This window comes from Grammomys surdaster, unplaced genomic scaffold (genome assembly GCF_004785775.1).
Source record: "Grammomys surdaster isolate TR1022 unplaced genomic scaffold, NIH_TR_1.0 834, whole genome shotgun sequence".
NCBI classification, from domain to species: domain Eukaryota; kingdom Metazoa; phylum Chordata; class Mammalia; order Rodentia; family Muridae; genus Grammomys; species Grammomys surdaster.
The window spans coordinates 83,369-108,029 of NW_021605253.1; the positions used below are offsets into that span (position 1 = coordinate 83,369).

General features: G+C 41.2%; 1 protein-coding gene and 1 long non-coding RNA gene across 10 annotated transcripts in view; one reads left to right on the forward strand and one right to left on the reverse strand.

Moving 5' to 3' along the window:
* Window positions 1-2,388: 2,388 nt before the first annotated feature.
* Window positions 2,389-4,715, reverse strand: LOC114634041. Its single transcript, XR_003713276.1, has 3 exons — window positions 4,585-4,715; window positions 3,830-3,967; window positions 2,389-2,534 (listed from the first exon to the last, which is right to left on the reverse strand). It is a non-coding gene; the product is annotated as an uncharacterized LOC114634041 (long non-coding RNA).
* Window positions 4,716-4,795: 80 nt separating this feature from the next.
* Window positions 4,796-24,661, forward strand: part of Crem (cAMP responsive element modulator) — a 72,972-nt gene continuing 53,106 nt past the window's right edge. For 5 of the 9 annotated variants that reach the window (XM_028782668.1, XM_028782655.1, XM_028782659.1 and 2 more), the window contains exons 1-3: window positions 4,796-4,904; window positions 16,613-16,709; window positions 18,847-18,964. In XM_028782668.1, the coding sequence (XP_028638501.1) occupies window positions 16,666-16,709; window positions 18,847-18,964 (162 nt within the window). In that variant the 5' untranslated portion in view covers window positions 4,796-4,904; window positions 16,613-16,665. Of the gene's footprint in view, window positions 4,905-16,612; window positions 16,710-17,271; window positions 17,290-18,846; window positions 18,965-24,661 lie in introns of those variants that run through there. The other 4 variants (XM_028782656.1, XM_028782667.1, XM_028782661.1 and 1 more) reach the window with 4 other exon arrangements.

The window sequence follows — 24,661 nt, forward strand, 5'->3', positions numbered from 1 at the left end:
CCTACCCTTTTCTGAAGGCAAACAGGAGGAATGGATCTAAGGGAGAGGGGGATTTGGGGGAAGGCCTGGGAGAAGAGGAGAGAGGGAAAACTTTAGTCAGGATGTAATATATGACAGAAGAATAAATAAATAAATATTTTTTAAAAAGAAGAAAATTTTATCTCACAGGTGTGCTCAATCATTTGGGTTTTAGTTAGTTCCTGATGTTGTCAAACTGGCAACCACGAACAGGCATCACAGACAGGAAAGTCAATGCTGGGCTATATGTGAGGGTGGTGGTGATTTTAATGCAAAGAAGAGAGGGAACAAGAGTGATGGAGAGGAAGAAAGAGAAATGATTGCATGTATTTTCTCCTATGTGAGATCTAGGAGAAAGCGAAAGGAGGAGAGAGGGAGGGAGGGAGGGAGGAAGGAAGAGAGGGAGGGAGGGAGGGAGGGGGAAAGAGAGAGAGAGAGAGAGAGAGAGAGAGAGGAGAGCGCTTATAAGCCAAGGTGCATGTGTGGGAAGTCAGAGGACAATGTACGAGAGTTAGTTCTTTCCTTCTACCATATGGAACTCAGGGATCAAACTCACGTTACCAGGTTTGGCAGCATGTGCCTTTACCACTGAGTCACATCACCAGCCCTAAAAATTAGTTTAAAAAGGATTCCTTTACTAGCTCCCCAACTTCCCCTTCCTTTTTCCTCCTACTCCTTATTGGTTTGTTTCCTAATCCACACATTTCTTTTCAAGAGTTGGTTCTCTCCTTCTAGGCTAGGTGACAGGCACCTTTATCTGGTATGCCATCTTGCTGGCCCCAATTTCTTTTCTCTAAGAATGATGGAAGGTCTCTGGTTCCCACCTTTAATGTCAACACACAGTGTCTGTACAAAATACCATTTAATTTTCATTACCTGATGTTCTTTGTGGCTTTTGAGACAGGGCCTCTCTATGTAGCTCTGGCTGTCCTGGAGCTCACACAGGCTGGCTTGGAACTAAGAGATCTGTCTGCCTCTAACTCCCAAGTTTCTAGGGTTAAATGGTGTGCCACTACATCCAGTTACATGATCTTCATTTCTAACAGGGAAATATAAAGGATATTTTCATCTATATCCTCCTTTTTGGAGAAAGTAGAGCTCAATTTCATCTTTAGTGGGCCTCTTTTTACCAGTTCACTTATTTTATCTTAAAATAGGTTTAGCAGTGGATTTCTGAGTTCAAGGCCAGCCTGGTCTACAAAGTGAGTCCCAGGACAGCTAGGGCTACTCAGAGAAAACCTGTCTCAAAAACAAACAAAACCAAAAATACCAACAACAACAACAGCAACAAAAGAAAATAGTTTTAAATTTGCGAGGAATGGCATATACATTTATAATTATAGCATTCAGACAGTTGACACAGGAGGATCAAAAGTTCGAGGCCAGTCTGGGTAGACAGTAAGACCTTGTCACAAAAGCAAGCAAGCAAATAAGAAAGCATTGTGAACATGTTGAACAAAGTTAAAAATCAGAATTCCAAAGTTCCTTCTATCTCTTATTTCTGTGGATCTACATTTATTTACACTGTGCTGCTGAAGCCGGGTGGTGGTGGCGCACGCCTTTAATCTCAGCACTTGGGAGGTAGAGGCAGGCGGATTTCTGAGTTCAAGGCCAGCCTGGTCTACACAGTGAGTCCAGGACAGCCAGGGCTACACAGAGAAACCCTGTCTCCAAAAACCAAAAAAAAAACCAAAAAACAAAAAAAACCAAAAACAAACAAACAAAAAAACCCCACAGTGCTGCTGTTTGAGCTACTAATTTACCATGCTTTTTAGTACTAATTTACCATGCTTTTTAGTACTAATTTACCATGCTTTTTAGTACTAATTTACCATGCTTTTTAGTACTAATTTACCATGCTTTTTAGTACCTAGTATTGTCAGCTTAATGTTGAGTGCAATTATTGGCTAACCTTCTGGGAACATCAGTTTTATTTTGACTTTTATGCAGGTGTCTTGCTGGCTTTGCATGTAGTCTGTGTCTGCTCAAGCTCTCGGGAAACTTACTTTCAGAGTATTTTTCTTAGACTATTTTATTCCCTGAACTTCTTTGGTTCTCTATATAAGCATCCATTTTTCACCTTTGCTTTTTCCAAACAGCAAAAAAGCCTGCACACCCTTACTCCCCTTTGTATACCTTCTAAACTTTATGGGGGGGGGGGGAACCGGGAACCTCTCAACAATCAACTAGTCAAAGCATAGACCTCTAAGTCTGGTCTCCCACTTCCTGTAGGCTCTAAAATCTCAACTGCACACAGATCTCACATCTCTGATGGTCTGAATCATTCCACATTCAGAAGGGTCTGAAAAAAACCAGGTCAATAGGGCCATGTCACAGCACTTAGACGCAGAGGACAGAACAGTCTTAGAGGAGAGAATGTACGGTGATAGTCAGACTGGGGTGGTGATGGTGATGGGTGGTCTTGGTTCTTCTCAGGCTGAGGACTCTGGCCTTCAAGACAGTAGCCTCTTTTTGAGCCTGGTGGCCTAGGCCTACTGTCCCGGCTACTCAGGAACCTAAAGCAAAAGGATTTGAAAACTCAAGGTCAGAAGCCCAAGCTACCCAGTTATTTTAAGGTAAGTGTGAACATTTATTAGTGAGATCCTGTGTCAAGATTAAAGAGGAAAGTAAAAGGGGTGGTGGTGCTGGGGTCATAGCTTAGTACTAGGGAGTTTTCGAAGCATGCCTGAGGCTACAGTCATAGATTTAATCCCCAGGAACCTCCTACTTCCCAAGCAACAAGAAAAGTAAAAAGAAGTGATATTTAGCTATATTATTATTATTATTATTATTATTATTTTTGGTTTTTTCAAGACAGGGTTTCTCTGTGTAGCCTGGCTGTTCTGGAACTCACTCTGTAGACCAGGCTGGCCTTGAACTCAGAAATCCACCTGCCTCTGCCTCCCAAGTGCTGGGAATAAAGGCGTGTGCCACCACTGCCCGGTGATATTTAGCTGTCTTAAAAGATGACAAAATTTTAATAGAGACACAAGCAATTATAGTGGAAATGGAGAGAAAAAAGTACATGAGTTGGAAAATGTAAGGCATTTCTATGGGTCAGCATGTAGTTAGCTACCGTACCACAGAGGGATTATCTCACAGCTGTAAAAACTGATCTGCAGATTTCTTTTAAAGATTTATTTATTATTTTATTTATGAGTACACTGTAGCTGTCTTCAGACACACCAGAAGAGGACATCGAATCTCATTATGGATGGTTGTAAGCCACCATGTGGTTGCTGGGATTTGAACTCAGGACCTCTGGAAGGGCAGTAAGTGCTCTTAACCGCTGAGCCATCTCTCCAGCCCCTGATCTGCAGATCTTAAAAGAGGTGAGATTGTGTTGGGGCTATAGACATAGTCCTAGTACTTTGGATGTTGGAGCAGGAGGATTAGAGGTTCAAGGTCTGTCTTGACTACAAATTGCTGAGATTAAAGGGATGAACCAAAACGTCCTATAAGTGATCTGGTTTTATTCTGACTTGTTTGTTTAGACCTGGCTGTTCTGGACTCACTTTGTAGACCAGGCTGGCCTAGAACTCACAGAGAACCACCTGCTTCTGCCTCCAAAGTGCTGGGACTAAAGGCATGTACCCTAACCCACCTTGCCCAGGTATTACTCTGCCCCCCCCCCTTTTTTTTTGGTAATTATAACAGTAGCAGTTTGGGTTGGTCAAAATTTGGTAAACAGCAGGTTTCTGTTACAGTGCCTCCTTCCACCCTACCCCTTAGGCAATCGCTGTAACTCTGTCACATCCGGTTCTACAGGTACTCTGTCACACACATTACATCCCTTCTGAAATTGTATTACCTTGTTCTAGGCATTTTCTTCTCAGCAACTTTTCACTAGAGATTTCCAGATAGCCAGTTTTTAGAGTGTTGGTTCATTTTTTGTTTCGGATTGCATAGTGACTTTGCCTTTCAGAGGACCAGACTCTCTTGAGGACGGCTGGATGGAGTAAGAGGAGGTATTAGGAAGGTGGTAATCACGATAGGTGACTGCTTTACAGGTCTTATGCAAAATCTCACGTTTGAAACCGTAATTCTTCATTATTAACAGGCTCTTAAAAAAAAAAAAGTCCTGGCTTTTACCAAACCGTTTTACTCTCCTCTGCCTAGGGCCCTGTAGCTATTTGTTTGGGGCGTTGGGGCAAACAAGTTCCCCCAAGATGGCAGGCTAGGTACAGGGACCGCGCCAAAGTACACTCCAGGCCTAGAGGCAGTTTCCAGAACCAGTCTTGAAGCCGGGGAACTCGGCAGGCTTTAGCGCCTAGCACGCGCCTCTGGCGGGAACCGAATCCCCACACTCTGAGACTGAGGTCAGGGTCAGGAGTCATCCTAGGTGTTCAGGGAAAAAAAAAAAATGACCAGGCATAGCACGGCATTACAGTAGTTGGAGAATAAGGACCTTCGAGCGCACGCGCAGAGGATGTAGTTTCCGGTTTCCTGTCCCACCCTTTAGCCCCTTCTAGTCACCCGCCCTCCACGCCCCGCCCCCAAGCTAGCCCCGCCCCCAAGGCTCCGACCCGACCGCCCCCCCGTTCTATTTAATTGTTGGATTGTCACCTCTGCAATCCCACTGACGGCCAGCAGGGGGCAGAGTTCGAGCCTGCAACTTTTTTCCTCCTCCGGCCGTGCCCCCTTAGGGAGGCGGTCGGCGTGGGGGAGGGGAGGGCGGGGCTCGAGGCCGCAGTTCGGTCCGCTGCTTGCGCTGCTTTCTGTTCGCGTCGGCGGAGAGGCCGCGACAACCGCATCAGAGCTGACGTGGGCGCGACGTGGGGCCGCAGCCGCCGGGTTGCCTGGGCGGCGGCCGTCGGGCTCTGCGTCCCCACCTCCTCCCGTCCGTAATCAGTGACGAGGTCCGCTACGTAAACCCTTCGCGGCGGGTAAGTGGCGCGCCGCCTCGCATCACAGCCCGCGGCGGGCGGCGGCTGCTCGGGACGCGGCCTTCCGCCCGGCCTGCCCGCACTGCCGCCCGCCCGCTCGCGGCTCGCCACCGAGAGCTTCCCCGGCGCGCAGCGGGCCGTCTGCGCTCGCCCTCTTCCTTGCTTCGTCTTGGTACCGGCGAGAAAGCCTGCCGTTAGAGAGCTGGGCAGCCGCCCGGGCTTCTGAATCTGTCAGGAAAAGGGCGTCGGTCCTGCTCACCACAGCCTTGGGGCCGCCGTAGCGCCTTCGCCCCAGCGTTGCGTACGCAGTGTAGATGGAAAATAACGTGCCCCATTTCTTTAAGAAGGGCGGCACAGGGACTCCACGATCGAGTCATTTTGTCCCCCAAACACTATAGAACTGGGGGGCGGTGGCGAGCGGCCGGCGACTCGCAGTTGGGGCTCCCGAGGGGTCTCTCTTGACTTGTTTCGGAGCGTCGACTTCTGGATCCCCAGACCAGGAGTAGGGGAGACGTGTCCAACACAGTCTTTTGTCGCCTGTTACATGGGTAACTAACCACCAGCTTTAAGTGGCTGGCGCTTACCGTCCCAGCACCCTACCCGGGAAAGCTGCTGTCCGCTAAGTCAGCATTCCACAGTCAAGCTGGACCCCTTCTGCTGGTGTGGCTTGGGTGACTTCCGTGAAGCGGGAGCCGACCGGACAGCCTTCATCCAGCATCACATTGGTTACAATGATTTATGTTCGTGTTTTCACCCTGATCACCGCCTCATCCTCCCAATTTGGGATAACAAGCTTATTTCCCTTTTTAAGATACCTATTTAAATCTCGGAACCTCATACTCCTCAAAGGAACAATGTGTTTTGGCCAATAAATGTGATTATTTGACCGAAACTTTGAGAGAGGGTCTCCTGTAGCCCTAGTTATGTAATGGCTGACTTTGAACTTCTGCTGCTCCTGTTGTGTGTGCCCTGTGCTGGGATTTTAGGCATGCACCATTGTGTGTTAGTGTAACCAAACAAAAACCTTAAAAAGAGGTTTTAATCCTTCATGACTGAACTGTAATTTCCATATTTCATACTGATAATAACACAGCTATTTGGGGGAAACTGTAAACAGATCAGTGTAACTAGTGTTTTCCCAAATGACAGTGCTTCGTGTGGAATCATTTTGGGAAGTGTGAAATTGTAGTTATAGTGATGTGTTATGTATCTGTAAGATATAAATAAACTTTTAAATATATAAAAAAACACAGGAACTTTTAGTCTTTTTGTTTTTACATTGTGCCCAAAGGTTAATGAAATTTCTACTGAAAAAAATGTAACACACTCCAACACTATAGGGGTTTCCTACAGAAGTGAGTAACTGCAAGACTATACAGTCTTGCCTAGAATTATGGCATGTTACCAAAAGATAACACACATAGGAATTCTGGCCAAATCTTTAATTCCTCATGTTATTATTAAATAAACATTGGGTTATAAAATTGAGGCAGGTTATTGATGAAGTTAGGTAGTCTACAGGGATGCTTGCAAATGCTGGCCCATTTAGATAGACTTAAAAATACGTAAAAAAGATTTAATTTTGAAATCTCTGTGTGGGGGGGGGGGAGAGGGAGAGAGAGAGAGAGAGACGGACAGGGGAGAGAGAGTAAGGGGGAGAGAGAGAGAATGAATGCTATGTATATTTGGGTGCTCTTGGAGCTGGTGTTACAGTGGTTGTGTGCTGCCTGGTGTGGGAGCTGGGAGCTCAATTCAAGTTCTCTGAAAGAGCAAGAAGTGATCTTAATATTAATAGCTGAGCCAGCTCTCCAATTTCATTTAGGTAGACTGTTAAAAAATGGAACAAAAATTTGAACTCTTGCCATTGAGAGGCTTTTAGAGAAGTGTTAGAACATTGGTTGATGGGGAAACAAATCTGAAGTATCTGAAAATTTAAAGTATTTTTACTTTATTAAACTGATGAATTTAATAAATAAAAGAGATTTTAATTGTTTGTTTTGAGACAGGATGTCGTGCTGTGTCCCAGTATATCCTTGAATTTGTAATAATCTTCCCTCAGCCTCCAAATGCTGGAATTATAGGTGTGTGCCACCAGGCCTGACCAAAAAAGTCAGCTTTGAGAAGAGATAAACACATAGGATGTGGTTTCATTATATCAGTGCAGGAACTTAAACAGAGCTGTTAGGAAAACCTGTCTCATCTGTAACACAGTGGGCATAAGTGAACACTTTTAAGTGGTTACATTCATAATTAACTTTAGTTCAGTGGTGGAACACTGTCTAGCATTGGAGAGTCCCCTGGTAGTTTCACTTACCTGTATCTTAATTCCCTGCCCACGAACAGAAAAGAAACACATGAAGTTTTTTTTTTTTTTTTTTTTTTTTTTTTAAGATTTACTTATTTATTTTATGTATGTGAGTACACTGTCATTCTCTTCAGATGTCCCAGAAGAAGGCATCAGATCTCATTACAGGTGGTTGTGAGCCACCATGTGGTTGCTGGGGATTGAACTCAGGACCTTTGGAAGAGCAGTCAGTGCTCTTAACCACTGAGCCATCTCTCCAGCCCCATGAAGTTTTTAAAATGTATTTTCTACCATGACAACTGTATAGTAAGGATTGTTTTTGTTTTCTGGTGATGGAAGAGAATCAAGAAGGAAATCTCAGGGAATGTTAGTGGACATTTGTTTTTATTTCTGTTGAGACTGGGTCCCACCATGTAGAGTAAGGCTAGTTTTCAGAACAGAAAAATGTCTCAATTTACTTTTCTGATAGTGCACTTTTATTTTATTTTGCTTGGAAATGTCTTACTTTTCTATTGCCATGACAACACTATGACCAAGGAGCTTATATTTTTGTTCGTTTGAGTACATCTGCACATCTATATGTCAGACAAGAGCATCAGCTCCTGCTATAGATGTTTGTGGCCACCATGTGGTTGTTGGGAATTTAATTTAGAACCTCTTTGAAAGAGCAGCTAGTGCCCTTAACTATCTCTCCAGTCCCAATCAAGGCAGTTTATAAAAGAAAGCATTTAACTGGGCTCATGGCTCCAGAGGGTTAGAGTCCATGACCATTATGGTGGGAGCACAGCATCAGGCAGCAGACAGCATGCAGGCAGACACAGTGGTATGTAGCTCAGAACCTAGATCTGATCCACAGGCGTTAGGCAGAGAGAGCTAACAGTGATATGGGGTTTTGAAACCTCAAAGCCCATCTCCAGTGACATACCTGGTCCATAGCAGAGCCACGCCTCTTAATCCAGTGTTTCTCAACTTGTGGGTCACGACCCCTTTGGGGAGTGTCAAACAACCCTTTCACAGGGGTTAAATATCAGATATCTTGCATATCAGATATTTACATTATCACTCATAACAGCAACATTACAGTTATGAAATAGCAACAAAATAATTTTATGGTTGGGGGAATCAACATGAGGAACTGTACCAAAGTGTCATAGCATTAGGGTCAAGATCCACTGTTCTTGCCAAATAGTTTAAACCAACTATAGACCAAACATTCAACTATTACGGCGTATGGAGGCCATTCTCATTCAAACCACCACAAACATTTTTAGAGAATTCTTTTTCTTCAGTGAGTAACAAGATCAAACCTTGGGCCTTGCGTATCCTAGGCAAACACTCTACTCCTGAACTGTAGTCTCAGCTTAGTTTGATAGGATGAAAGCCTTCAGCTCTGGGATTAGGGCAACTTTATCATATATGAAGACACACTACTGCTAACGGATACTCTGGATACTTTATTTTTATGATGTGTGTGTGTGTGTGTGTGGTGTTCACATGTGTGAAGTATGCTCTTCTGTGTGTCTGCATACTGAATCCAGAGCAAGATACTGAATGCCATTTATTGCTTTTTGCTGAATTGCCTTGATACAGAATCTCTGTCTTTTTTTTTTTTTTTTTTGGTTTTTCGAGGCAGGGTTTCTCTGTGTAGCCCTGGCTGTCCTGGAACTCACTCTGTAGACCAGGCTAGCCTGTCTCTGCCTCCCAAGTGCTGGGATTAAAGGCGTGCGCCACCACTGCCCGGCGAGACAGGATCTCTGATTGAGCTAGAAGCTTGCCGTTTGAGCCAGACTGAGTGCCCAGAGAGCTCCTGGAATATCTATGTTTACTTGAAAGTCTTGGGGTTAATAGCATGCACAGTCATGCCTCGCTCGTTAGGTGGGTGCTCAGAATTTGAACTCCAGTCCTTAGGTTTTTCATTCTTACAGAGTAAGCGTTCTTACCCACTGAGCTATCTACCTAGCCTACGATGCTTTTATTTATTTGATTATTTTGAGCCAAAGTCTCATATTGCCCAGGTTAGACTCAAACTTCCTGTGTAGTTGAGAGTCGCCTTGGACTATCAGTCCTGCTTCTACCTCTCAGGTGCTGGGTAGATGCTGTATTATTAAAATTGCCAAAGGGATTAAATTTGGTTGTATTTCTTCACTTAAGTATTACTTAAAGAAAAATTAAAAAAATATTTTATGTGTATGGTTGTTTTGCTTGCAGTATATCTATGTACCACATGCATGCCTGTTATCCTTAGAGGTCAGAAGAAGTTCTTCAGTCCCCTGAAGTAGAGTTATAGATAGTTGTGAGTAGAATAGAACCTAGGTCTTCTGCAAGACCAACATGTAATTTTAACTACTGAGCCATCTCTCCAGTCCCTTAGGTATTTTGTTCAGATATAAAAGCTAGACTCAAACTAGGTAAGTATAATGTTTAAGTTCTTCTCTCTTGAATATTGGCTAATTCAAGTATCTATTTCCTCATATCCATGTTTTATATATTTGTATTTTATCATCCATCCATCCATCCATCCATCCATGGTTTTTTTGAGACAGGGATTCTCTCTGTAGCCTTGGCTGTCCTGGAACTAATTCAGTAGATCAGGCTGGTCTCAAACTCAGAAAGCCACCTGTCTCTCTCTCCCAAGTTCTAGGATTAAAGGTGTGTGCTACTACTGCCCAGCTTCTACTTTTATAAATTTTATTTTATGTGTATGGATGGGTGTTTTGCCTGCATATGTCTGTGCCCTTTGGTGTGTGTGTGTGTGTGTGTGTGTGTGTGTGTGTGTGTGTGTATGCATGGTAAAGAGTGCTAGAAGATGCCAGGTGTTCTTACCACTTTGCACTGTCTCATATCCACAGTTACGCTAATTATAGTATTTAATTCTTTTTATTTTTGCTTTCATTATTTTCTTGCAAAACATAATCTTAACAGTGTATGAGTTAAAGATTCTATTTTTGGTATTTAGATGGAATAAAGATCTAAAACTTTCACTATTTTATACATGTTTTATATAGTACTCTTGATTTTTATAATGCTCTTTCCAGTATTTTATATTTAGCTTTATCTATAGTATACAATCCCAAAGTAGAATTTAAAAAGTTATTGTTAATATTATGTGTATGTGTGTGTACCTTCATGTCTGTTTATGCATGTGAGTGTAGGTGGCAGAGGATGCCAGCGCCATCATATCTACTGTAGCTGGAGATACAGATGGCTGCTGGATGTTGAACTTGGGTCCTTTGGAAGAACAGCAAGTCCTCTTAACTGTTGAGCTATTTCTCTAGTCTCCAAAAATATAGTTTCTTTTTTTTTTTTTTTTTTTTTTTTTGGTTTTTTGAGACAGGGTTTTTCTCTGTGTAGCCCTGGCTGTCTTGGAACTCACTCTGTAGACCAGGCTGGCCTCAAACTCAGAAATCCACCTGCCTCTGCCTCCCAAGTGCTAGGATTAAAGGCATGTGCCACCACTGCCCGGCTAAAAAGTATAGTTTCTAAAGGGAAACATTTAGCTTAGTTTTCAGAGGTATTGCTCTCTTTTGAAATGATTTGACTATCTAGTGTACTGTTTAAAAGAGTTCTAAACTGCAACAAATGTGTCTAGCATAATGAAGCCAGATGACAAGCACAGCTGACCAGCTAAGCAAACACTGTTGCCAAGCCCTTGGCTGGCTAGAGAACATCGGCTAATGACATTCTATGATGGAAATTGACTAGTTTTTTATATATTTTTCTTTTTTTGGAGGTAAAATTTTACCATATAGGCTCTAGGCTAGCCTTAAACTCAGTTTCCCTGCCTCAGCCTTCTGAGAGCTTTGTTAGAAGTGTGTGTGTGTGTGTGTGTATATAATTTTTTTCTAGAAAATTCCTTTGTAATATTAATTCAGTTAACCAAAGCATAGTATATGTTCATAATATTCCAAATATAATTTTAACATAATATTTTCTGTGATCTGCATGGATGTTAATGGGTACTGATAGAACATTGTAATTAACTGGAGCTTTTATGCCAGGAGGTGTAAACAAAACAACATATCAGTGATAAGTGAGATAAATACCAAATGCTGTTTGTATAACCAAGCCTTATATGCTGTAAAGTTTTCATGGATATGGTATACAAGTTTCTAATCAAATACATTCAGAAATCTGTATTCGGGAAAAGGAATTTTTTTTGTTTTTTGGTTTTTTGAGAGCTTGGTTTTTGAGGGTTTCTCTGTGTAGCCCTGGCTGTCCTGGAACTCACTCTGTAGACCAGGCTGGCCTTGAACTCAGAAATCTGCCTGTCTCTGCCTCCCAAGTGCTGGGATTAGGAAAAGGAATTTTTGAACTAATTTTTTGTACTTAATATAAGCGTAATTTGCCTATTTTTCTCCTAATGCTTACAACTAGCATTCAGGAGAGTTAGGTAGGAGCATTACTGCCAGCTTGAGGCCAGTCTGAGCTACAGATAATCTGCTGCTTGAGATACTAAAAACCAAAATGCCCATCCCCCTGAAACAGGTGTAGTTTAGTGGTAAAGTGCTTGCCTAAAATGCATTAATCACTACTACTACACAATCATACATAAAAAATTAAAAACTCAAATTATATATAGTTTATAGTGAAATAATCTGAGAGCTCTGGTTTAATAGATTCTCTCAAAGTCCTCCCAAACCTGGAGACTGGAAATGATGGAATGGCATTCCTTAATGTTTCAGTGCCCTTGTAGCAAGCTTTGCTCCTCCACACAAATTCCTGCTGTCACTGTGCTTAGGACTTCAGATAGTCATCCTTAAGGTGAGGGGAACTATGGATGACTTCAAGTAAAGAAATAGCATTTCAAATACTACTGTGACCAAGTAAGGCAGATTTTTAGAAGTTGAGAGGTGTCAGTGACGTGAAGTAGGAAAAGACTTATTTCCTCCTGCCAGAAAATGGTTAGAGTGGTAACTAAAAGCACTGACAGGGAGAACAAAATAGAAAGGAATGAAGACTAGGAGTTGGAATTATTGGGACTGAATAGTGATTCTAATTCCACATTTGAAGAAGAGTTGGACATTTTAGATTCAGCGATGTGGCTAGTTCATTTCAGATTCAGTGATGTAGGTAAGTAGCTCAGATCACACAGCTTGAAAGTGGTGGAACTTTAGTTCCTACTCCATCAACTGGCAATGCTCTTTACCCACCTCTGTCATCTTATTGTATTAGTCAGCCACATTTCTACCTTAGCAGTTGGGGACAAAGGTATTAGGTATGAAGGGAGAGGGATGTTAGGGTGGCTGAGTCAGTAGCTCTGCCATTGAAATAGGAGTACAGCAAGGGACCATTGCTGGATGAGAAGGGAGGTTTGGTATAGCCTTGAGCATTTTTGTTTAAGATCTGTGTGCCAACCACTAAGAAATATCTGGTAGATTCTTGGGAGGATAGTGTTCAGGAAAAGTATAGCCTGAAGTGAAAATTGAGAAACATCAACTAAATATGAAATGGCCTAGGGAAAGTATGGAGCATTGTTGTTTCATGTGTTTACTATATTTTGTGTATAGGTGTTTTGTGTGTATGTTTGCATATCATGTGCATGCCTGGTACCTTCAGAGGTTTCTGAGGGCATCAGATTCTCTGGGACTGGAGTTTTGGCTGGTTGTGAACCACCATGTGGGTATTGGGAATAAAGTACTGGAAGAGCAGCCAGTGCTCTTAGCCACCAAGCCATCTTTCCATCCCCAAGATCCTGTTTCAAAAACAAAAATCAAGAGAGAATGAAGGGCTGATTAATTTGAAAGAAGGTGGTGTTATAAATACTTCAAGAGGTTGGAATTTGAAGTAGGAAATGCTGAGGAGACATTAAGGAAGATGGAGCCTAAAGAGCATCCTATAGACTTGGCAAGGTAGCAGTCAACAGGGGATAGCGAGAGAGAGGGAGGGAGGGAGGGGAGGGGGAAGGGGAGGAAGGGGGAGGGAGGGAAGGGAGGAGGGGGAGGGAGGGAAGAAAGGAGGGAGGGAGGAAAAGAGGGAAGGGGAGAGAGGGATGGAGGGAGAGAGGGAGACCTGAGAGTAGTGAAATAGTTTTCTGATAATTCGGAGCCAGAATCTAGTGTAGTTTGCTAGTGAGGCTACTCTTTTGATATGCTTGTGATGTCAGGAAATGGGTACCTTCAGTGATGGCTGCCACTAGGAAGAGGAAGTTGGTAGCTGTTCCTGAATTTCACTGACTACCTTTTCATCAGTTTTTGTTTTTCTTTCACTTTGTCATATTTTCTTTGTTGTTGTTTTGAGAATTGGTCTCACACTGTAGTCTTGGCTGTCCTGGAACTTGTATTTAGACCAGAGTAGCTTTGCACTCAGAGAGATGTCAGCCTCTACCTCACAAGTGCTGAGATTTTTAGTTACTTTTTCTCCTTTATTTGAAAACCATTAACTCTTTTTTTTTTTTTTTTTGGTTTTTCGAGACAGGGTTTCTCTGTGTAGCCCTGGCTGTCCTGGAACTCACGCTGTAGACCAGGCTAGCCTTGAACTCTCGAACTCAGAAATCCGCCTGCCTCTGCCTCCCAAGTGCTGGGATTAAAGGCGTGCGCCACCACCGCCCGGCTGAAAACCATTAACTCTTAAGAATATATAAGATGGTGGTACATATCTTTAATCTCAGCATTTTGGAGGAGGGGGATCTCTGTAAATTCAAGTCCAGGTGGTCTATATAGCAAACTCTAGGTCAACAGGGTCTATACAGTGAGACTCTAGTTCAACAACAAACAACAACAGAATGTATTAGTTAATCAGGACAGGCACAATGGTGTAATGGGTAAAAGTGCCTGATCTGCAGGCCTGATGATCTGAGATTAACTCCTAAGTCTCACAGTGAAAGGAGAAGTTGAGTCCACAGAATCGTACTCTGACACCTACTGGTTCACTTCCTCATGCACATACACAAAATAATGATAAAGATGAAATTTAAGAACTATATTATTCAATGAATTAAAATATTTTATAGTGAAATATAGAAATGATCAGTTTTCTATTTTTTTTGTCCTGTGGTGGTTATTGCTCAGATATGATCATTATTCTTTGTTTATACATCTGTTCTCTCTTTAGACTGCAGGCTCTTGGAGAGTAGAGTGTCTATGCTGTAGAGTGTCTCCAGGCCTTTGTGTAAGAGCATGACATATAGCGGATTCTGATTAGTATTTAGTGAACTGATGATTCGTATCCTTTCTCTTGCTTATAGGACTTTTAAAGAGGATAAGATGTCTCCTCATGAAAGGCTAGCATCATGTAACAGGTTTAATCTCAAGGAATGGAACCTTATCTTTTAAAATTATTATCATCATCATCATCATCATTAGTGAGTCTGTGTATGTTCTAGGATTGAAAGATATGTTTATTGATCAGAGGACAACTTTGTAGAGTTGGTTCTCTCTCCTCCCTTACATGGGTTTTGGGGGTTGAAATCAGACCACCAGGCTTTTATATAGCAATACCTTATCAGTTCAGCTGTCTTGTCAGTTTTTCACTTTTTATTCCAAGATTTATTTATTTTTATTTTATATATATAGTTGTTTTGCCTACATTCTTGGCATGTATCTCAGATTCCTGGTCTTTCTAGCTCTGAGATGAAATCTTGTACATTTTGGTCTTTTTCTTCACCAGTTTTACCTCATTTCACAGTGTATTCATGTCTGTCTGTGTACCATATGCATGCAGTGCCTGTGGGGAGTCCAGAAGAGGGCATTGGCCTCTCTGGAACTGAAATTACAGTTGTTAGCCACTGTGTAGATGCTGGAAACCAAGCCTGGGTCCTTTAGGAGAGCTTAACTGATGAGCCATCTCCCTTCCCTCCTCTTTCTTTGTTTTTGTTTCTGTTTTTGTTGTTGTTTGTTTTTTATTTTTTGTTTTTGAGATAGGGTTTCTCTGTGTAGTCCTGGAATTCACTTTGTAGAGCAGATAGGCCTCCAGAGACAGATCTGCCTTGCCTCTGCCTTCCAAGCGCTGGAATTAAAGGCACCCCGCCTCCTTCCCTTCTTTTAATGCAGCGTATCTTATAGCTCAAGCGGCCTTGAACTCTGTGGGTAGCTGGGGCGACCAAGGATGACTCCTGATTCCCTTAAGTCACCATCTTAAGTTCAGGGATTACAGATGTGTCAATGTTTGGTAAGCTCGTTTGTTGTCTGCAGTTTTAAAGAGAGGTCCAGTTAGGAGGGGGTTCTGGGAGTGTGGCCGTGGCTAATCCCTGAATTCCAGCCTTTCTTTTCAGCTCTGAAATATAATCTTCTACACTTTCGTCTTTTTCTTCATTAGTTTAACCTCATCTCACATTGTTAAACATTTAGAAGTAAAATGGTTAAAAATGTTAAAAAAAGATTTAAATCTTCTACATTTTGTTTTTTTCTCACTAGTTTAACCTCATTTCACATTGTTAAATGTTTAGAACTAAAATGGTTAAAAACTTTTAAAAAAGATTTATCATGCTGAGTGTACACCATTAATTTCAGTTCTTGGGAGCTCTGCAGAGGTAATCAGATCTCTGTGAGTGCCAGGCTACTTTGGTTTATACTGTGAGTTCCAGCCAGCCAGAGCTAGATAGTGAAATCTTGTCTCAAAAAAAGAATTTTGTTTTATTTTTGTGTCTTTATAAGTACAACATATGTGTGCAGTGGATAGTGGACACCAGGGAGAGCATTAGATTCCCTGGAGCTGGAGTAGCAGTTGTGAGCTACTCAATGAGCAGGGACCAAACTTAGGTCTTTGGAAAAGTACAAGAGCTCTTAAATATTGTGCCGTTTCTCCAGCCCCTAATGTATGTATGTATGTATGTATGTATGTATGTACGTATGTATGTATGCATGTATATATGCATGTATATATATATATATGTGTGTGTGTGTGTATGTTGTTTTCTTAGATGGTCTCATTGTGTAACCCCAGGTGATCTGGAATATATAGACCACGATGGCCTGGAACTCACAGAGTTCTGCCCACATCTGCTTCTCAAGTATTAGAATTAAAGGTATATGCCACCATATCTGGCATAAATCCATATGTGGCATAAATTGATGTTTGAAGAATAATACAGAGTCCTTTCAGCCTTTAATTTTGGCTTTAGCTCTAAAGAAGCTAGATTATTTACCAGTGGGAGGCAGAAGCATGTGGATCTCTGTGAGTTTGATCTAAGCCAGCCAGGGCTACATAGAAAGTTCTAGGCCAGCCAGAGCTATATAGTAAGACCCTGTCTCAAAAGAAGAAGAAAAGAAGGAGGAGGAAGAGGAGGAGGAGGAGGAGGAGAAGGAGGAGAAGGAGGAGGAAGAAGAAGAGGAGGAGGAGGAAGAAGAGGAGGAGGAGGAAGAGGAGGAGGAGGAGGAATCATTTTCTTGGCTTAGCTCTGAGAGATTTAATTTTTTTAAGAATAAAATGTATGACCTCCTAATTTACAATTGTGATTTTACTGCAGGATAAAGAAGAAAACAGGGAAGGAGCAAAGCACTGAGTACACATGTGATAATAATGAGCAAATGTGGCAGGAAAAAGTATATGAGGACAAATGTAAGGTAGGTGGATATATTTTCTTGTTCTTTAGAAGGTCTTGCCTAGAGCTGAAAATTCCAGTGATAACCAGATTGGTGGTACTTGTAGGCACACAGGTCTGTATGTGTGAATGTATATATGTTGTGATAACATGTACTCACATCACTTAGCCATACAACTAAGGCCTTCAGGATCTACTTTGTGCTCTGCATAGTAGAGTAGGGGATGAAGCTGAAATGGGTGTTCACATTTGGCTTTGCTGAGTATTGGTGGCATCCTCAGCCAAAAGTAGAGATGCTGTCTGTATGTGGATAGTTTGGGGGAATTACAGAATTAGAGGAATCCTCAGGGTCTATATTAGTCAGGGTTCTCTAGAGTCACAGAACTTATGAGTAGTCTTTATATAGTAAGGGAATTTATTGATGACTTACAGTCTGTAGTCCAACTCCACAACAATGGTCAGCAGCAGCAGCAGCTGTGAATGGAAGTCCAAGGATCTAGCAGTTGCTCAGTCCCACAGGGCAGGAAGGTGAAGAAGAGCAATCTTCCTTCTTCCAATGTCCTTATGTAGGTCTCCAGCAGAGGGTGTGGCCCAGATTAAAGGTATGTACCAACACGTCTGGATCTGGGACTTGCTTTGTCCCAGATGACCTTGAACTCATTCAGAGATCTCCTTGGGATTCATAGCCACTGTGCCTCAAGATTTCCATGCCAAGATCCAGGTCAGAAATTTGTATCCCTCAGCCTCAAGATCAGGATCACAAGTGAGCCTTCCAATTCTGGATTGTAGTTCATTCCAGATATAGTCAAGTTGACAACCAGGAATCACCACTACAGGGTCTGAGGAATCTTCCTTGCTATTATACTTGAAAAGGAGAAAAAAATCTCCACAGTGTTTTACAAATCAGAAATCTTCAAGTTTTCTTTTGGTTATCCTCAGAAAATAGTCTGTTTATCATCAGTCAGATTTATCTCTACAGAGAACATAAATTTTTTTATGCCTTTTTGGTAAAGCTGCTTGGAAATAAGAACACATTTTGGTGCAGGCCAAATGTAGCTCAGTTGATGAGTGCTTACCTAGCATGCATGAAGCCCCAAGTTCTAGCCTTAGCAGCACACACAAACTGGGCATGATGGTACAGGCCTCCACATGGAATGAAGAGTTCAAGGTCATCTTGGGCTCCATACCAAATTTGAGACCAGACTGGGCTACCTAAGACCTAATATTAAATGGGGAGGGGCATTAATCAGTTGTTTTCTCTTCTTCAAGGGTCATTTACTCATTTACCAGCTTAATGTGAGTTTTATAAGTTGGAAAGACCTCAACCTACATGTTTACTAGTTAACTGAACACTTTAATTATAGTTTTAAAGCTGTCTTTTTTTTAGTTAATATCTGTGAACTGTGATTCTTTTTCTCTTCTTTGATCCCAACTTTTAAAAATTGTTTCTTGGGTGCCCCGATAGCTTTTTTAAAAATGTTTTTTTCCTTTTTTTATTTTGCCTACATAGTCTTCAATATGCTGCTCGAGTGGCTCCACCCTCAGCAGCCATTATCATTTCTGCCTGTGTTCGAAAAACATCTCATATGTAGCATGCTCCACATAGTTTAACAAGTTTCTTGCCCTTGGCTTTATGGTAGGACTGTGATCTCAGCACTTGGGAGGCTGGGACTCACAAGTTCAAAGCCAGCCTGGCCTACACAGTAAGATCTCATCTCACAAAAAGCACCTTCCACTTCATTCCCATCCACACATACATCAGATACTGTGATGGAAGGTGATAAGAAAAGAGAGTGTGTGTGTGTGTGTGTGTGTGTGTGTGTGTGTGTGTGTGTCAGAGAACCACTTGATTCTATTGAGTTGTTTAGTCTGTACCATCTTGGAGACTGAACTCCAATCATCAGGCTTGGCAGCAGGCACTAAATATAATTCCCATAAAATATATTACAGTACTTCCTTAGCATCCTTTGAATTTATTGAGCAGAGAAATAATGTCAGAGTATTAAGGCTCTACTACAAAACCTATTTCTTACAAAAAAAAAAAAAAGTAGTATAGGTGGCTGCCAGAAGTAAATATCAGAAAGGTAGGTAGAAGTAGTAGTCAGTATTTCTAGATCATTCAGTTATTGCCTTAATGGGTTTTTCTTTTTGTCTTTTAGGCAAATGACCATGGAAACAGTTGAATCCCAGCAGGATCGAAGTGTAACACATTCTGTGGCAGAGCATAGCTCTGCTCATATGCAGACTGGACACATTTCTGTTCCTACTCTAGCTCAGGTAGGCCATAGGCAGATACAATGAAAGTTTAAATAGATGGAAATGAGAATTGTGTGAAGTTTTTTTTTTCAGTTATCTTAAATACAGCCTATATTTATTGATTTTACTTTGATGAGAAGCCTTTTTTTTTTTTTAAGGTTTTTCGAGACAGGGTTTCTCTGTGTAGTCCTGGCTGTCCTGGAACTCACTCTGTAGACCAGGCTGGCCTCAAACTCAGAAATCCGCCAGCCTCTGCCTCCCAAGTGCTGGGATCAAAGGTGTGCGCCACCACCACCCGGCGATGAGAAGACATTTTTGCATTGTAACATATACTTGACAATACCGTTGACCCCTGACACAAACTCCTATGTACAATAGAAACTCCAAGTTATTACTTGACTGGTTTGCTAATTCCAAATATATACAGTTCTAATATCATAGTTATTAAAGTTTGTAGAAATATTTTGTTTGCCTACTATGTATTTATCTTGATCTTTACTTTCCTATCAGTTCTTTGAGAATTTTGTACACATTTTGGTCATATTTACCCTTCCAACCCCTCCAGTTTCAACCCTGCTTTCCCTACCTTTCCAGTAATGTTTTTTTTCTTTTTTGAAACTGGACCTAACTGTGTAGTCCTGACTGGCCTGGAGCCTACCATGTAGACCAGCCTAGTCTTGAATCCACAGAGATCCACTTGCCTCTGCCTCCTGAGTGCTGAGATTAAAGTGGACATCACCACATCCAGCCATTTCTACAGTCTCTTAGCCTCTGTACCTCTGCCCGTTGTAGGCATCTGTCGATTTTCACCTATTACAAGTAGAAGCTTCTCTGATCAGGGTCGAAAGCTGCATTAATTTATGGGTATAATGTTAAATCATCAGGAGATAGTTTAATACTATGTCCATTTAACAGCAGAATGGTAGTAGGTTCTTCCCTAGGTACTATGATTTGTCTAGCAAAAGTGCTAGGTATAGCTTCATCTTAGCCAGCAGGTCTTAAATTTAACCAGAAAGTGGTTGTTTGCTTCTTTAATCTTTATGCCACTAGTGTACCAGTGAACATGTCTTGCCAGGTCAATCACTATTGTAACTTGCACAGTTCACAGTTGGTTAAGACTGATGATTATTTTTTCTCCTCTAGTAACATGAGTAGCACTTTGCAGCATATTGAAGCTAGTCAGTAGGGATAAAGCTTTCATGTCACTACTAGATTGGTATCTCCATGTTGTATGATTCTACTATGTGACATTTTAGCAATAGAGTTTTCTATCTTGTTTTATAAGATAACCAAGAACATTGGCAGTAGTTATCTGTAGGTTCTGTTGGGTCTCACTTGTCAACAACTCCAAGAGAGCTAATCCATTCCTAGTACTGGGGTTATCTTAGTTACTACTGTCCTATTGCTGTGAAGAGACACCCTGACAAAGGAAACTTAGAAAGTACTTAATTTGGAGTTTGCTTACAGTTGTAGAGGGTTATTAGTCCATGATCATCATGGCAGAAAGCATGGGCCCAGGCTGGCAGGCATGGTGCTGAAGCTGTAGCTGAGTGTTTTATATCCTGATCTTTAGGCTCCAGACAGAGAATGAGACTGGCCTGTGTAGGCTTCTGAAACCAAGTTTACCACCAGTGACACATACCAACAAGGCCGAACCTCCTAATCCTTCCTGTTTACTGACTAGTTTGCAGCATGAACCTGGGCATGGGCATGGGCAGGGCCTAAAACTAAGGTTGACTGAAGTTCCCTTCAATAGCCAACTTTATTCAGAGCATCAGATAATTTATACTCTGAGGGTCAGGAAGAGTTACCTGAGTAAAGCATACTATTACAAGTTCAATCTTTATATGGCAAAACCATGTTTTTTTCATAGAGGCATATAAACAAATAATAGCAGTTATAATGAGTAATCTGAAGTGAACTCACTCTTGTCTGCTCTACCTGGGAGTAAAGTACATTCCAGAACAACCCATGTTATGGAGAAATAGACATTACAAGAATCTTAATCTTATTTACTTGGAGTTTTCTCACAAGGTCTCAGAAATCTCACACAGCTTCATTTCATGGACTGTGTTCTAATATCTCCTCCTTTTTAATTTGTTAATATCAAGCCAGGCAGTGGTGGCACATGCCTTTAATCCCAGCACTTGGGAAGCAGAGGCAGGTGGATTTCTGAGTTCGAGAGTTCAAGGCTAGCCTGGTCTACAGAGTGAGTTCCAGGACAGCTAGGGCTACACAGAGAAACCCTGTCTCGAAAAACCAAAAAAAAAAAAAAAAAAAACCCTCAAAAAATTGTTAGTATCAGGAGACACAGAATGGTTGAGATGTTGTAAGATGAATCTAATTGCCATTTGAAGCATGAGTATCCTATAAGAAAATAATCTATAATATTAGAATAGTGAAAGCATTGTGTATAATACTGTGCCACCAAAAACTGAGACCCAAACTATGTCCAGTACTATTAGTTACATTATTATATTGATCAGAAAAAACTAGAGAATAGCTTGAAAAGAGACCCACGTGATTAATAGTTCTGGTATCTGGTAAAACATAAGCCTGTATATACCTTCTAATAGGAATACAAATGTTATGCTGTCCTATGCAACTAAGAAGAGATTTAAATCTCAAGGAAAAATTAAACACAACCCCTTCTCATAGACTCATAACCTCATAGACTCAAAAATGAGTCTATTATGATTCCAAGGTCCCAGAGTCATTAGTAAAATAACTTCTCCTTTGGGTGCATAGGGCCTTAATTTGGCCCCAGGTGGGCAGACTTGACTTTTGAATATGGTTGATACCTTCTTTGCCCTTCAGCTGGAGGCTTGCTATTTTTATGGTGATTGCTGCTGTTTCCTTGCCCTCTGCTGTTTACTGTGATGGCCTGGGTCTGGCAGATGGGAAGATGAATCTGCAGTGTCCATCTACAATGCCAGATGCATACCCATCCCAGTTTTTTTTCTAGAGAAGAAATGCTGCACATTAATGCATCAGCTTGCTTATTTCCTTCTGCATTAAAACCAGAGGGGTTAGCCTATGTAAGAGTATGAGCCTAATGCTAGAAATAATTCTATAATAACAAACAGAATCTGAAATGATATTTAACTAACTATAAAAAATGAGTCAAAACAGCCAGTTCCACCTGTTGGACCGAGGAAAAGGAAGTATTAATAGATTAATGAATATCTGGGCCATGAATCCCTTTTATACCAGTAGATGAGCCATCAATAAAATTAGTATCTACTTGTGGAATTGGAGAAGGTTGGACAAGTTTTGTGATTACAAATTTAGTTCGTATGAGAAAATCCAGGGTTTGCAAGCTGAATAATGATTTCCTATTCATCAATAATAATTTGCAAATGAAACTTGAAATCCAGAGTTGTGTAACATTCTTAAAAAGTGATTGCTAGTTAAGGGTATTATAATACAGCAAGGACCAAATCCATATAATTGTTGACATCTGGTTCTCCCCTGATTTACTAGCTGAGCAGTTAGCATTTTATGGCCCTTATGGTATAAATAGGTCCATGCCAAAGTTTTATCCTCCTGTGTTATAATGCCTGTAGGAGACAGTTTAGTGGGAAAATAAGTAAGTTTAAAGGCAGTGAAGGATCTACGTGAATCACAAATGCTTCTTTTTGTTTGGATTCAAATAGCTGTAGTTCTTTCCTTGCCTCTTGAGATAATATGCAAGGACTGACCAAAGATGCCTCTCCTTCTGGACATATATATATATATATATATTTGTTAGTGCAAAATTAGGTAAGCATTTTGATTTTGCTGAAATTGCACTGAAAATACCAAGTGCAGTTCCTGAGCCTGGAGAAGAATTGGTAAACAAGTTCCATTTTCCTGATGTGCCCTAAACTTGCCTGGATTGTAAAAGTAGCTTTTTCATAGGCTCTCCTGAATCCTTGTCAGAAAGGAGAGAGAATTCAAGAATAGATTGATTATTAAATTCCCCACCTCTCAGGGTCATTTACAAGCAATGGAGACTCCAGTAAGGGAGCTGAGGGAAATGGCATAGTTGCTGATGGATCTGGTTTTACTTTCGAGCCTGAAAGTAAAGCTACTAACGCCCCTAAAGTAAACTATACAATCATAACACCAGCTGTGCATGACAAACACGTCTTCATAGAAACATATTAAACAAATGGGGAAAATCTTTTTTGCCAAGTTTGAGGTTTTTTGTATTCATTCAAGGAATTGGTCATCTCTTCTCCCATGGTTAAGATCCTCCTTATCTTTCTTAAGTATTTTGATAACAGTCTGGATTAATGCCTAGTTACCCAAAATGGAACAAGGATCTTTCCCCCTTGTTGTTGTCTCCTCAATATTGTTTCAGACTCTGTCCCAAACTTCTTTATCTAAAGTTCCTTCTTCTGGAAACAAGGAATTAAATGAAACACAATGTACAAGCAATCTAATAGTTGTTATTTTCATACTTGTGCTCCTCCTTCTTTAAGGAATGATGCAAAAGCTAGACATAAGGCAAAGCCTTCCCTGGTTTCTGTTCCATTATGCTCACTTACTCCTTCTGCGAGGGTCCCCACTCTCTTACCTCATAGCTGACTTCAGGTTCCTGAGTCCTGGTACTCCTCTAGCTAACAGTGTGAACCTGGGAGAGCAAGGCCTAAGAGGTGAACCAAAATCTCATTACAATAGCCAACTTTATTAGAGCATCAGATAATCTAAACTCTAAGGGTTAAGAAGAGTCACTTGAGGTAAAGTATACAATCACAGGACTAGCTTCACCTGGCAAAAACATGTTTTCCATAGAGGCATATAAACAAATAATAGCCAGTTACAACAAATAATCTGAAGTGGGAGGGGCATGAAAGCATGGGAGGGGCATGAAAGCACATTCCGAGAACAACCTATATTATGGAGGAATAGAGATTACAAGATTCTTGTTTTGTTTACTTGGAATTTTCTCACAAGGTCTCAGAGATCTCACACAGTTTCATTTATGGGCTGTGTTCTTTCTGAATAGTCCACCAACTGGGAACCAAACATTCAAGCATGAGTCTATGAGGGCCATTCTTTTTTTTTTTTTTTTTTTTTTTTTTTGGTTTTTCGAAACAGGGTTTCTCTGTGTAGTTCTGGCTATCCTAGAACTCACTCTGTAGACCAGGCTGGCCTCAAACTCAGAAATCCGCCTGTCTCTGCCTCCCAAGTGTTGGGATCAAAGGTGTGCGCCACCACCGCTTGGCTATGAGGGTCATTCTTATTCAACCTACCACAAGGGCTTTTATTACTGTAGGATGTCTAAAAGGGGTGTTGTTACCTCTACTAAAAAGAGAGGATGTCATTCTGTATCCCAAGATGACCTACAACTCACAATGTAGTTAGTGCAGGTTGACCTCAAACTCAAGGTAATGTTTCTGCCTCAGTCTCCCAAGTCTTAAGATTCCAAGAATGAGCTACCACATCTGGCTTCAGTTAGGTCTTAAACTTTGAAATAGTTTCCATTCAGAGAATGATAACATCACACACACACACACATACACACACACACACACAAACACATACACAGACACACACCAAGTATATTTAAGAATTTATTGGTTTAGCAAATACTCAACAAAATTAACATTCTTAATATAAGTGTTTAAAAGAATACCTACTGAATCTTGGCAGAGTTCTAGACACAGATTTATAGCTAGCTTCTGGCTTTAAATAAAGCTTTTGGAGTGGTATACTAATTACCTTTCTGTA